At 38.6% G+C, this 14,952-nt stretch overlaps 1 protein-coding gene across 3 annotated transcripts in view; it reads left to right on the plus strand.

Annotated features, from left to right (window-relative positions):
• Positions 1-14,952, plus strand: part of MYH10 (myosin heavy chain 10) — a 106,036-nt gene that overhangs the window by 13,084 nt on the left and 78,000 nt on the right. For all 3 annotated transcript variants that reach the window (XM_076353654.1, XM_076353652.1, XM_076353653.1), the window contains exon 3: positions 3,613-3,769. In XM_076353654.1, coding sequence (XP_076209769.1) covers positions 3,613-3,769 — 157 coding nt within the window. The remainder of the gene's footprint in view (positions 1-3,612; positions 3,770-14,952) is intronic.

Consider the following 14,952-nt stretch of genomic DNA (forward strand, 5'->3'; position numbering starts at 1 on the left):
GATGGTCAGGAAATTTGGGAGCCTTGTGGGAGAACTCGGTTCCATCTTCCTTTGAATAAAATAAGGCTGTACTGTGTGGTGATGTTTTGAAGAAAGTGTGATTTTTAAATTCTGCAGGGAAATGGCAGGAGGGTGAACTGAGTGACAAATGTGCAGGAAATCAAGGTGCTGGAGTTCAAGGTGCTGCATGTGAAGAGCTATGTCATGACACAGACTTAATGGTCAGGGATAAAAGCCTATCCTTTAGATTTAGTTTCAAATAAATGAACGGCAGCACTGGTGAAACGGTAGAATTTTGTGCTTCATAACTCCTAATTTGGGCCTGCTCAATATAGAGCCTCTTAAATGAACCCTTTTCATTTGCCCAGGACATTTGCTGGTCTCCCTTTAGATTAGTTGAGGTTTATGTTGGCATCTAGCTGGACTTCGCTTATTCTCGTCATTCCAGGTTCACTGATCCATCCAATTACTGCATCAGGAGATAGTCTAGAAAGGCTTCCAGGTTAGGTATCATCAATAGAGGTCTGAAGGATTGTTAAGTTTGGTTTTATAAATTACTAATTCTTTATGTAGCTAAATAGTAATAACATTTACTCCATGTCTGTGCTGGGGAAATAAACAAAAGATGCCAAAGCAACTGGAGGGGAGGAGGGAAGGATAATCTTCAAATAGCTGTTCTTATCCTAGCACTTAAGACTTTTTTAATTTTTTAATTTTTTTTTTTTACTTACCAGATCAGTTTATTCATGGCTGAGGAAGGGCAGTGATACTGGGGAAAAAACAACAACTTTCCTTTGTGAACGTAAAAGGAGCAAACCAACTGATAAAAGTTTTAGATGAATTTGCAGAGAAATAGAGGTGTTGCTCTTTAAAGAGGGTCACTCTGTAATATAGCTAGTATGTACAGCAATACCCTTACAGCTTAACCATCAGTCACTGTTTTGAGAGTTCCCGTCCACAGTAAGATATAGAACAGCGGCCTGTGGAGGTAAATTGCAAGTCTCTGAAGATGGGTGGGTGAAAAACAGACCAGGGCTCAGAAGTGCTGCTGGATGGGAGTCCAGAATCATCCTGGAGGAAAGAGGTCTGCTGGCTTAAGCAAATATTCATGCCATTACACTGGTCAGAGGGTGTGTTGGGACAGATCTGGAAATGGACTTTGGCTATGTGAATTCTTTTGCTCGTGACCAGATCTTATCTGCAGTCAGCAATAAACAAGTCCTTTTTTCATTAGATGTGGCTGTAGTGAAGAAACACAGCCTAGGTGCTGTTCAGTGATTTTGAGCTGATGATCATACGATGGGCTTGGTGAATGTGTGCCCTTCTTCTAGTTATTCTTATTTGAAGACTAGAAGGGAAGTCAGGCTTGTGGTAATTCTCGATGCCTTCATGTCACCCGTAGTAGTTATAGATGAATGTGGGTGACCTCAGTTGAGCACAACAGGGAAGACGGCTGGCTAGCAACGTAGATCAATTTATCAATTAATTGGCTCCTTGGTCAGTTGTACCATGCTATTGAAATAACTGTCCTGCCTTCCCTCTCCCTTACCGTATCGCTAGTGGCCATGAATGAGTTTGGTCAGGGAACCAATTCTATTACCAACCAGTTCTTTTTTTGAAATTTATCTTCAGTAGTATCCAGCTTGGTAAGTTACTGCAAGGGTGTCGATGCTGGCAAGAGGGACAGTGGTAGGAACATGAAGCTGGAAAAGAGGCTGGGGAGGAGCTGCCCACCTGCCAACAAGCCCCATGCTTATGTTGAGTTAATGACTGATAAATTGTTCTTTTTGCTTCGGTCAGTTGACCTGTTAACATCTGTTTCCTTTCTCTTGAGAAATATATACCTTATTACCAAAGATGTTTGGCTGGGTAAGGCACTGCAGGTGCTTATCATCCAGCAGATCTGACCAAAGCAGAGAGATTATTTTCCTATAAGGACATAAGATGTCCTTATGTCAGGACATCTGGCATAAAACCAAGTTCTTTTTCTTTACCAATGGTGCTCCTGACTCAATTCAGAGATCACCTTCTGTCTGTCTTTCCAGAATCCCTTGTAGGTGTAGAAAGAACAGGGCACCTTTTCCTCCAAATAAAATCTTTTATATATTAAAAAAAAAAAGGCATATCAGCAATTTCAGCTACATTCATAGCATACAAATCTATGCAGAAATGTATACAGAAATTCATACAAATGTAGCAGAAATATTTTTTAAATTGACAAATGTTATAAGAATCATGAGTTACCTGCTTAATACTATAGGCTCTCAACAGCTGTTAATGCTGTCTGCTTACTGTCTCCATTCCTTCTTTCCTCTCAGCCTGCAAAGGTAAGAAAAACAGTTTTCCTGACATTCAGAAAGATACTCCCTGTTTCCATCAAAACTGGTCTCTCTTGCTAACATTCCTATGCTAGTAAAGGTGTGAATAGTATTAATGTCCAAAAAGAATACACTTTCAAAGCATGCAATGAAATAAAGGTGACTAGAGAGATTTTGCTTTCTTAAAAACCATCAATTTAGGTTGATTCTGAAAAGGCAAGAGCCATCCGGATGCCTTGGTTCAGGGAAATACCATGCATCAGCTCTGTTTTTTGCATGGTGCAAAGCTGTCTGTCTGTGAGCTTAACCTTTGATCCCTAGTAAGGCCCATACAGCCAGACCGCGCTCATCTGTCCCTCCCAGATAACAAAGTATGAGTGGCTGACTCTATAATAAATTTTTCTTTTCTGTATATTTATATGATAACTTCCTTTTAAATAACTTCTGTGGAGCAGAGATTGAACTGTTCTGAAGTAGTCTTTGATACTTCATTCACAAGGAAATGTGGGCCTGTATCTATCATTTGCAATGTGTGCTCAGTTTTGTAAAACTTGAGGCATTTTTTGACTAAACAGAAATGCCTTGATAAGAGTGAATGAAATAAGCAATGTAAAATCTGTGCTTGAGTTTCTTGATATTATAGTAGTCCTGGTAACTTCTGTTCAGTATCAACTCTAAAAGCAGACTATGAAATGTCTACAGTGCCAACTGCCAGGCTGTCCATCAGCTGGGGTGGGACAGTGGAGGGAATGACCTTCCCAGGGGGAGACAGCATTGGGACTGAGAAAGGCTGATGAGCTGGAAAGACATACCAATATGAGAAAATAGTAGGACAGCAGAAATAGTGGTGGTTGGAAATAGGCTTTTTCCCTTCCTTATCCAAATTACTTACTACAGTAATTAAGATTGAGTTCCTTCAAAAATGAAAAAAATAACTTTGAATGCACTTTTTTCTGAATGAGTTGAACATCAAAAGATGTCCATAAATCCTGTAACTTGGCAAATGGAAGGGAGATTTAAATATCTGTGGGAAAGAGATCAGATGCTCCACTTCATATTTACTCACATTTATATCTTTAAATTACTTTTTATGCAGGTAATTAAAGAGCCTTTTAGGAGAACTAGAAACCAATAATTTGAATATAGCATGTACTTTGAGTTGCTCAACAAAAAGGACCTCAATTTTGTTCTAAGATAAATATTATAGCACCTGTGAAAAAAGTTTTCTGCTCTCTATGGCTCTATTTTGATACTGTTTACTAACAGAAATGTTTCTCTATTTTTTTTTTTTAAGACCTATTCAGGGCTGTTCTGCGTAGTTATAAATCCTTACAAGAACCTCCCGATTTATTCAGAAAACATTATCGAGATGTACAGAGGGAAGAAGCGCCATGAAATGCCACCGCACATTTATGCAATATCCGAATCTGCCTATAGATGCATGCTACAAGGTAAGAATTAGTTAAATGTTACTGAACAGTTAGTTGACAAGTCTGTAATATACCTACAACACAGGAGCTTCATTATCCAGCTATATAGTAATTTCTAACGCGATCAGAATCTTTTCTAGTACTTAAAGGGGGGTGGAAAAAGCTTTCTTATCTAGAACCTTAAACTTTCAGAACAGAAATAACTTGGAGATTGACCCCTCTTGGCATATTTGTCTGACTTACTGAGGCACAGAAGCAAACTAACACCAATAGGAAGCATACTGTGCCAGCTGGTGGCACTGAAAATTGTAGTAGAAATACTTTCTTAAAAAAAAGAGCTAAGATTCATGTCAAAAGATGTTAGCACACTGGCTTTGAATGAAGTAAGAATGAAAAAAGTGTGATTGAAAAGGGAAGCTAAAGTATGTTAATGACTTATCTATCTAATTCTATAAAAATGTTGGCGTTTTGGCAGCTGACAAGTAATCTGAAGTGACAATGAAACAATAATATGTTTGAGTTCAAAAAGAGGTCAGGGAAATGCTTAACCTTGAAGACTTTTTTTTTTTAAATTCTTTTTTTCTCCAAACTGGTATAGGTCGTGTCTGTAGTAGAATAGAGAGTAAGTTTATGGTGGGCACATGCTTTGAATTTTGGCTTTAAGGCTGTGTTGGACAAATATGAAAACTGTGAATCTGACGTTATATAAATGTGTTGAAATAAACGCATGCTGTTGAACTTGTAAAATTGCCCTTCTGACATAGTATGTTGGAAACACAGCTCATACTATCCAATATTGGTTCATATTTAGGTGGTTGTTTTACTGATCTGGAAACACAAGCATATTGTATCTAGAAAAGTGTGTGTAATGAAGAGGCAGGTCTGAAAAATTTACTGTGTTTTCTGCTATAGACCTGGTATAGATGTACTGGAAGTAAGTTAAAAGCTGTTTGACCTAGTTCACTCACACAAATTAAGAAAACATTGTTTCTGCTACCAGGTTAACCAACCATTTAAATGTAAATCTTTTTTAAAAAGACATTTCCTGTCTTTAAATAAATCACTGTAAGTCTTTGTTTCTTCAGTTGTGCCTTTGTCTTTAGGGCTGCTTAATAATAAACTACAGGTTGCTGGATTGCTGAGTGCTCTTTCACCCCAGAAGAAACTATGCTGTTGCCACTGAGTGGGGTGATGCAGGGGCAAGCAATGTTGCAAAGAACAGCAGCAAATTGGGGCCACCAAGAGTTGTCACACTTCTCAATGGATATTTGGGACTCTGTTTTTACGTGTTTTTAGGAAAGAAAAACTATGGCCTCTTGACCAGAACAACAGCCTCTAACAGCACGGATCAGAGATCCCCTAATAATAAGTGTATGTGGAAGAACAGAGCAAACCTTAAGATTCTTTTAAGGAGTTTATTCCTAGCAGTCTCAAGTGGTTTGTGGATAAGAGCTTCCCACTCTAAAAGCACAATATCTTGTCAAATTATCTCAAGAACTTTTCAAAAGTTCTTGAGACAACTGTCCTCTAATAAAGTAAGTCAATGTCAGTAGTTATCGCACTTCAGGTGCTCTATATATTTGTTCACATACCATGCTAGTACTGATTTATATCTCTGGAGATCTTGCTACATGTACAAATTTTACTATTTTTGGAAGATGAAATGAAAAAAACTTTCCCACGATGGTATATGTTTGGTTACAGTCTTGTTTTCTTTCCGTACTGATATATGGAGGTTTATATTTTGTATCAAATCTCTGTTTGTGTCTTTCTGTGCTTGCTTTCTTTTTGATTTTGCCTGAATTCTTTTCACTTGAAAGAATGAAGCCATAGATTGGAATAAGAATAGATGGAAAACTATGCAACAGGATCAATTTATTAGGGAATAACTTCTTCAAGGTTAACTAAATTTGTGTTTCTAGTGCCCTTCACCTGTATGGAGCTACTCCCTGTTTATTTTAGCAAGCGACTGTGATCAGCCAGTAAACTTTACATCAATAGTTTGCCTTCACAGTTGCATTGCCAAGGATAAGTAAAAACTCCTGAACAGACATTAGCAGTTTTGTGCTTGGCAAATATTTTACTAAGCAAACTGTTCTTGCCTGATTGGGTTGGATCAGAGGAAGAGACCTCCAGAAGAAGAAGGAGTGCTGCTTCTGAATTTATGATGGACTCATGAAACTATTTACAGACACTGCTTCCTTTAGGAGGAAGGTGGTATATGGACTTCTTTTGGAGATATGCTTTCCTGAAGTATGAGACTCATTGCTATTTGTATTGGTGATTTTATACAATCACCCTGGCTTTATATAGTCTTGTGAAGCAGTGATCGGTCGTGATGAGAATGACTAGCGAGTATTTATCTAAAGCGGGGTGAGTGAAGAAGTCTGGCACTAATGCTGCTCAGTGCTGGTCCCTCTAGATGGGACCTGATGCAGAGAGACAAAGAGGCACTTCAGGGAACTGAATTTAAGTCTCCATATAAATAAAACTTGCAGTTACAACAACTAGGGTTTTCTAGTCATTAGGACATCAAATAATACTTGTCTTAACAGTAGGAGATTATTACAATATTCAACTTTCTGGTTATCAGTGGCAGCACAAGGTCAATTACTGAGTGTGCTTAGAATTTGGTAGGGAGAGCTAGGTTTTTCTCTGCCAGCCAAGGATTTAACATCATGCACAAAGTGTCCTTAATCTTCTAACTATGCCTTATGTTTTGCTAGACTCTCAGTCTTAAACCAATGAAACAGAAAATGTATCAGAAACTTTTGACTGGTAGAAATAGGTCTCTAACCAAGAACCAGCTGTTTTAATCACAGTGCTTCAGATTAAGTCATCAGAGGTCTTTGCTACCATTTATTTGCAGCATAATCCTTGACCAAGATGCTTTTGCTGTTAAGTTACTAACACATAGTTACAACTATAAAACTGTTCTTCTGTAGTTCACGTCCACGTTTGTGCACGTAGTTGCTTTGGGAGAAAGAGATAGGATGGTAGAGAGAGTGGGATAGGGGAGATTAGTTTTTCCAGTATTACTGCAAGTCATGCTATTGCTACTATAGCATATCCATAGGTTTCATTTGATATGAATGACTTCTGTGTTTCCAGTATTTGACATCTAGAGTTTAATTACTAGGGTTCAAACCTGAAATTGAAACCATAGGAATGCAATTCCTTTGGATAATATGACCATACCCTTATAGAAATATCTTAGCCACTAATTTAGGTCAATGAAAGTGGTTGGCTGTATTTTTCTGGTCTGTTCAGTGCTATTTTCTTCAGTATGATCATGTTTACTTTCCTTGTAGCTAATCACAAACTACTAATTTTCTAGGTGTTTGAGAGATGTGTTTACACTGATTAACAGGATACCTGGACCCAAGCTGTGACTCTGAACAACCTGATTTCTTAAAAGGCAGTTTTTCTGTGCTGGTAAATGGGTACAGAGAGTAACCTGTTACTCAGTATCTTGATGCTTTCATGCCTTTAATTCAGAGCATGGATGACTAGTGATCAAGTTTCTGCTAATCTGAAGTTTTGTATGTTTAAAATAATATTTATGCTTAAACAACAAAACATAGATTTGTGTTTTAGATTATGAAAGCAAAAGGTTTTTGGTCGGCAGAAACAACTGACGCATGTGCATCTCAATAGTTATTCCTTGTCTTAAATGTTGCTGGAAATACTCCATTTTGTTAAACTGGTGATATAAATGGAGTGCTGTACTTCACAGTGCTCTCTGTTAGGAAAAGGTTGTATGGAAGCATTGCTAACTGCCAGTCATCAAACTGCTTCTCTATTCTTGTCCCCTTGAAGAATTTCCTGTTTAGGAGGACCTTCAGCCCTGCAGTCTTCACAGGTCAGCTCTCATCGTGCCCTTTAGTGGGGAGGAGAATGGGCTGAAAATCTATTTCAGTGCTTGTTAAACATGGAGGACAAAGGGGCGGGGGGGGGGAAGAGCGGTAAAAGAGAGAGTATGTTCAAGAAGCCCAGTTTGCCATTTTGGAGAGGGAATAGTATTCTCCAGGGACGTGTATTGAATTGGTGTAAGCTGTCACAAGAAAGAGGGAGGTGCAGAATTGTTTTTAAGGGCCGAGTGTTGCAGATGAACAGTTCAGTGGTGGTGCAGCCATGAGGCATTAAGGATTTGAGGCATGTTTTGCAAGGAAAAGCAAACCTCATTGATTGCTTGATCTTGTAAGTGTTGCCTTGTCTGCAAGACTTGTAGTAAAGATTGAGTGTGAACACAGTCTTATTAAAAACAAGCAAGACTTTGGGTGCGTTCTGGTTATGACAGTCAGGATTTCTCTTCAGGAAAAGGCTCATTACCTAGTGCATTGACCTCAGAAGATAATAACATGCAATTCAGCTTTACATCCTGGATTTCTCCTCTCTCTCCCCTAGTAATTATTTTTCAAAGTAGTGTGGAAGTAGGGTAAGTGTTACTTCACAGGTGGTTTAGTGGATTTCTCCTGTGCTTTCTCTTCATTTTCCTAATGTTATGTTGAAGCAGGAAGTACACATAACCCAGAGGCTTCTAGGCATATTGAAATTGTTTAGCCCTAGACAGAAATCAAGTGCAGAAATGCATAGGGTTGGAGTCAGCGTGCTTCACAAAAGACTGAGCTTTTCACGGCTGCTGGACAGTTGACATGGTCATAAGCAACTGGTATCCTAATCCCTGTGACAACATTGACCTTAATTCTGTTTGGTAATACAATTTGCAAGACTTGCTAGTGTTCTTCTGTATTGCTAAAAGTTATAGGCAGTAAGAAGAAAACGTTTTGACAGGGACTAGGATTTTATTTAAGAAAACTAATTCTATAAGTCATTCTATAAGTTCATCTATGACTGTCTTTATTTTACTAGCAAGGAAGATTTGATTGTGTGAAAGCAGCACTGACATAAATTCTTCTTTAGTGCTTTTACCATACTTGGATTTCTCTTCTCCCTCCTCCCTTCCTATTCTCCCACTGTATTTCTAGAGGAAGTATGGCATTGTTTTATTATGCCTCTTTATTCATTGACTCTTAAAAGTGCTTTGGAAGAAATATTGAGGAAAACTTGTTTGCTTTTTGTTGCCAAAGACCAGCTTGCCTACTAATATTGCTCTTGTATAATTATGCTTAGTCTCTCCCTTTTATCCTGTTTCCCTGAGGACATCTTGATGAGCACTAAATTAGCACTGATATTTTAGGACTGCCTGTAATCCTGTTGCAGAGAAGGTTTATCGGAAACAGTGTAATACGTGAAGCCAACACTTGGTGTTGGAGAAGCCAGTACTGCCTACAGATGCAATACTTCTCTCTTAAAAACATCGTATTGATCTATATTTTTAGTTAATCTTGATTTAAGTCCTCCCTTTGGGGACATATTTTTTTTTTGCCCCCAAAGATATGGAAGAAAAGAATTGAAACTAAAATATGACAACTCTTTTCTTTAAAGATCTGTTAAATCTTCAAATGGAAGAGGAAAAAATTGCTCTGAGACTAAAAAGCCTGGGAGTGATGACTAGTGTTCTCTGTTATGTGAGGACTATATAGAACCTGTTATGTGCAGTTAATATTCTTTATATTTCTATTACATCTTGACTTACCAAAAGATTCCCCAAAGTTTTTTTAGCTAGTTACAAAGTGCAGGATGGCAATCTAAGCAGAACTATCTGCTTGGTAAATGTAATGTGAAGGATTTATAGGTCTCTCTATTGTTACACTGTGATTTCTGTGTTTTCACTTTGTCCAGTCAGGCTGGTGTGGAATATAAATACTTAGGTGACAATAACATTAACATCAAGATGGGTTTGTATATCAATAGGAATGTAATATACAGTGGTCTTAATGGCTGAGCGGAGGGAAAGAGATTCTTGAAGCAAGAAATGAAGTAAAAAAACTTAAATCCATCATGCTGAAAGAGTCTTCCACCTCATTATTTTTGAATTTGAAGTAAAATGAGAAGTGCTTCTGTCAGCTGAACCTATTGTGCAATATTTCATCTCCTTCCCTTCACTGTTCTGTTTTGTCTCTTGATATTAAATCTGTGTGCTTCAGTGACTGTGAAGTTATTTTCATGATTTAAATTATCGTGCCTTGCTAGACCATCTCTGAATGACATCAGTAGCAATTACTTATTGAACAAACTCAACTGAACTTAGTTTCTAGAACTAGATTATAGTATACCATCATGTCTTTTTCTTAACTTTTTTGTTACTGTTGGAAAAGTTTTAGTACTTTACTGCTGTGACAACAGTTCCTAACCTTTTTTTTCTCTGTGTCAAAATGTGTTTGAATCCCTGCTCTTTATTGGTGTCCAACCTCAAGGTTACAAACTTAATTAGGCATGATGATATTTATAGTAAACAACTTTTTTTGTTAAGGCTCAGTTGCTTAGAAGTGTTACTTGAAGTGGTTGGCTTAAATTTTTTTGTGTAACTTCAGGAAGTAACTTATATTTAAAAATGAGACAGTGACAATTGTTACATAAAGAATTCTTAGTTTCTTTGGTGCCTTGGCTGTTTTCTCCCCACTTCTGAAGTGTTGCAACAGATTAGCCAGTTCCATGGTCTTTTTTGTTGATATTCTGACCAACTGATGATTATTTTAATTTTAAAACTTGCTATGCAAGCTGGTCTCATAATTGAATTGTGACTGTGCTAGCCTACAGACAGGAATTCAAGACTAAGTGCATCCAACTTATGAAATCATTCATGAGATGATTCATTTTGTGCATATTACTCAGTCAGCACCTGCTTTTGCTCTGAAGCTTTAGTTTAATTTAAACTCCATTTATTTCTAGGTAGTTGTGAAATGGATAATTCACTTCTGCTTGGCTTTAGCCTTCACATGACATACGTCAAGACATTATTGCTTGTGCAACAAAAACTTAAATGTATTCTAATCTTGACAGCACATTGCACTGTAACAGCACTGCTAGGTGTTGCGTGTTTTGCACAATAACGGGTTATTGTCAGTCATGTCTGCATTCCTCTGGGGTGTTGAACTAAGAGTTTAGCTATGCTGTAACTACTACTGACAGCAATTGCAGTAGCTCCTTTTTCATCCCCCTTCTTTACTTAAATTTCGTTGTTATACTCTGGCTAGGAAGCAACAAGAAGTAGGAGCAATTTTTATCACTTAACAAGTAGAGAGAAGTGGTGAGGGGCTGGTGGTGTTCTGCTCTTCGTCTTCAATGACCCAAGGCTCCCATCACCAACATGATTGCCAATTTATATCTTGGTGTATATCTAGCTTCCTTTCACTTGTCCATACTTGATGCTTTCAGGTATTTGTCTCCTTAGGTACTCCTGACAGACTTTGTGTACCTTCCTCAGTGATTCAGAGTTGCAAGGTGGTGTGTACCTCTAGTATGCTGTTTCATAAAGCAAGGTGAATAAAAGCTCGTGGCTTTCTGAATACTCCAGGGCATTAAGGCTTTTTATTCTAGGGCTTTTTCAGAGTGATGGTAAAGCCATCAGATGATGCGTAGAAGGAAAACCCAGAAGAAAAAGCAGGAAAAAATGCGACTGTCTCTCTTTATGTGTGTCTGCTATGAAGTTGCTCAGGGAAGTTCTCAGGCTGGGAACGTTCCTTTGAGGAAAACATCAGGGAATTGCTCTCAAACTGAAGGGTTAGTAAATAGAAAAATGATGGTAGAAAACTGCAAGAACCAAATTCTTAATCTCAGAGATGGAATAGCTGACCGACTAACTGTGCTGCACGGGAACATCTGGCACAAAACGTTTGGTACCAAAGCACTCCGATGTTAGCTACTGGGTGTCATCTCTTTGTGATTCCTTTTCAGATCTGGGAATCTGAAGACCAGTATACTCATGATCGGTGTCAAACAAGTTGGTAGAAATTGTTCCAAAGTATAAAACTAGCCTTTGCAGGAACATACATATGCATATACACATATAATCATACATAAAGACCCCGTGTGGGTTTTCTAAAGAGAGGTCATGCCTCGCAAATGCATTGGTCTGTGGATGAATCTGTATGGACGAGGGAGGGCTATCTGATATGGCCTATGTGTCTTTCCAAAAGTAATTTGATAACGATCCTAACCAGAGGCTCTTAAGTAACTGCATTATGAGGAAAGGCCTTCATATACGTAAAGAACTGGTTAAAGATTGACCGATCTTGTCCATTGTTTTCTGCTTTTTATGGTTTGGCAGGGTGGCTGCTGAAAACCCCATGGAACCTGCACTCATCATGTTCATGCTGCTTGTTTATAAACATCTTGCCTGGAAAAGAGAAGGGCTTGTATTGTTTTCCAGGGTAGCAAAACTGAGAGCCTGATGTGAAGAACTGTACCTCAGAGTGTAAAGGACATTAAAATAGCGTGTGAGACTCCATGTGTACCACTCCGCAATGGCGATGTACTGGGGGGAATGAACTTTGTTAGTAGTGTTGGAGCTGTTATTGCTTGAGTAGGAGCTGTAGGGGATGAAACAGATCTGTGGAAATCTAAATACAGTGTTCAGCAATGGTTATAAATCAGACGGAGAACGTGAGGAGTAACTGGAAAAGGGATCAAACCAGGAAACGCTTTTGCCATAGACTTGTAATACATTTACCTTCAACACTGTGTGCAGCTCTGGCCTTCCCTGCTTTGGGCAAAGAGGAAACACGACAGGAAGACATTCAGAAAACAACTGAAATTAACAAAACTGTATTCAGCATGGAAATGATAATTCAGGTCAGCTATAACAGAAATCTAAATCTGAAGTGGCACAGGGAGAGGGAATAGCGATCCTTCCCCCATCCCATCTCTTCCTATGCAAGAGCAAAGGGTCATTACTTGAAATTTGCAAATGACATGTTCAAAACAACAAAAAAGAAGCAATTTTTTTTAACAGCATAGCTAAACTGTGGTAGTCTGTGCTTTAGGATATAGTGGGTGCTGAAAGCCTATGCTTGTCCAAAAAGCCATTTGAGGAATACATGAACTTGAAGTCTGAGGATAATGGATCAGGAAATTGCAGGAGAATTTGCTGGCTACTGGGAAGGTGTTGTGGGGAATCATCCTTACCTGCTAACTTTGGTCCTTACGTTATCTGCTGTTGGAGTGTGATACTAATTCTGATTGTATGTGGTCTATCTTGCTATATCAATAAGTTTACTTTGTAACCCGCATATAAAAGCGCGCATGGGTTAAATGGTAATAGTCTGTGTCTTCATAACACTAGAGGGTTGTGGAGTGTGATGGGTTAGTGTGTGCCACACTGTGCAGTGCATGGAAGGGGTAGGGGTGCAGGAATCTGCTGCAGCTGGCTTTTAAGAGGCTGATGAGACTATTGGAAACTGTAGCACAGCTGTTAGTTTATTATGACTGCGTGGAGCTTAGTTAGTCTTTATTGGGGTGCTTTCCATAAGTATTATTTCTCACTACAGTGTAGTGTTAAACTGGCTGAGAAGCAGCAACTGGTAAAATGTCATTGTATCTCTTTTTAAAGCAGTAGTTGTTCATGGTGATACTCAGCATCTCAAATGAAATAGATTTAAAAGTTGAGGTTAGGTTTTTCTCCACAAAACCACAGGGAAACATTGCCTTTAGTACAGGAATGAATTCACAGTAGGTACGAGGTCAAAAATTCCTATCGTGATTGTCCTCTTCTTTCTCGTATCCTTGTTTTTCACATCCCTTTTATTGAAGACTAAGGCTGGAAGAAAAGGGGGTATTAGATGCTGAAAATAGGTGGAGAAAAGTTGTAGCTGGTGGGGAGATGCTCCTCTTGTTCCGCTCCTGCTCCCCATAGGGAGATCTTACCCCCGCTTAGGGTAATATACACTAGATTTTTAGATGGAAACAGTATTAAGCTATGTAGAAAAAAACACCAGTTGAAGCCATTTTGTGAACAATGATTATTCATGACCACTTCTGATAGGGAAGGATTACTTTAATTATCAGCCGATACAGTGAAATTATCAGATGAATGTTAGTGCTTTGTACTTCCAGGAACAAATGTTTGTGTCAGGTCTGTGTGCTCAAGGGAGAGGGAGAAGAGGATTTTAAGGATTTTCCCCCCTGTAAATAGTATAAGGACTATACGATGCTCATGTATAGAAAAATGGCAAAGGGGAGAAGAAAATGCTCGTGTGGCAAAGGGGAGAAGAAAATGCTTGTGTGTGTGCACAAGTGCGTTTGAGTAAAAGCTCTTTTCACCTTAAAGAAATGAAGGCCTTTCCTCCAAAGGAAAAGACATCTGAATATACCTGTGAATTTTTCTTTAGAAGCTGAAGGACGGTTTTATATTGTGCAACTTCAAATTGTGCTGAAATAGAGTTTATTGAGAACTTAGTGGCGATTTAGGCACAAGAAGGTAGGGAAAGTGTGGTGCTTGTCCTCTGAATTGTTGAACTTCTTTAAAAACTATTCAGAACCAAACCTAAAGGAAATCTGCGTTTAAAATATAAGACAGTAGCATTAACTTGGGTCCTTTGAGGAAAGGATTTTAATGTTTGAATTGTCTCACTTAACTTGAGGTATACACCCCCGCCCCCCCTCCTGCCCCAAATCTTAATTGTAGACAAATGTTTATCTTGAACATTGCTCAGCATACGAAGTTGGTTGTGCTGTACCTTTCCGCTCTCACAAGGTAGCCCCAATGGTTTGGCATGTAAAGTGGTGGAAGCTCATGAGCTTTTTGTCTCCTGAAATGTCTCATGAGACTGTGACAGTGGCTTTTACATGTTCTCTTGGGAAAGTGTTTTAGAACTTCTTATGGTGTTCAGTGGTTGGAAAAAGTAATAACTTGACTCCACTGCTGAAGAACAGAGGTATAAGAAGTCTATACAGCAAATCTGGGACTTAAAATATTTTCAGATAAACTACTCATCAAAAGGCTTGTTATGGGTCTCAGAAAATATCCATCAGAAAAATGCCTACAACTTTTTAGCCTAGCTATTGCTAGGCAATGTGTTAAAATCACTGGTGTGTATAGTGTGGCTGACCTTACTGGGGATGGGGTGATGTGCTATAGGTGATCTGTGTCCTGTCCTATGTGTGACTGAGAACAAAAAGCCAAACCACTGACCATGTTGTGTTGAAGTTAGAAAGACTAGCTATGTACTGTTATCATACTTGCCATCTTTCCAAACTTGTGGAGTTCAGGCATAATGAAACAGCTTAGGAAGAGCCCACTAGAGTGAAAGTCAGTTCACAGCCAGTTTTGTTAAGTGGTTTGTTCTTGCTTATTTGTTTGG

The sequence above is a fragment of the Aptenodytes patagonicus genome, chromosome 16, assembly GCF_965638725.1.
Source record: "Aptenodytes patagonicus chromosome 16, bAptPat1.pri.cur, whole genome shotgun sequence".
In the NCBI taxonomy this organism is placed as follows: Eukaryota; Metazoa; Chordata; class Aves; order Sphenisciformes; family Spheniscidae; genus Aptenodytes; species Aptenodytes patagonicus.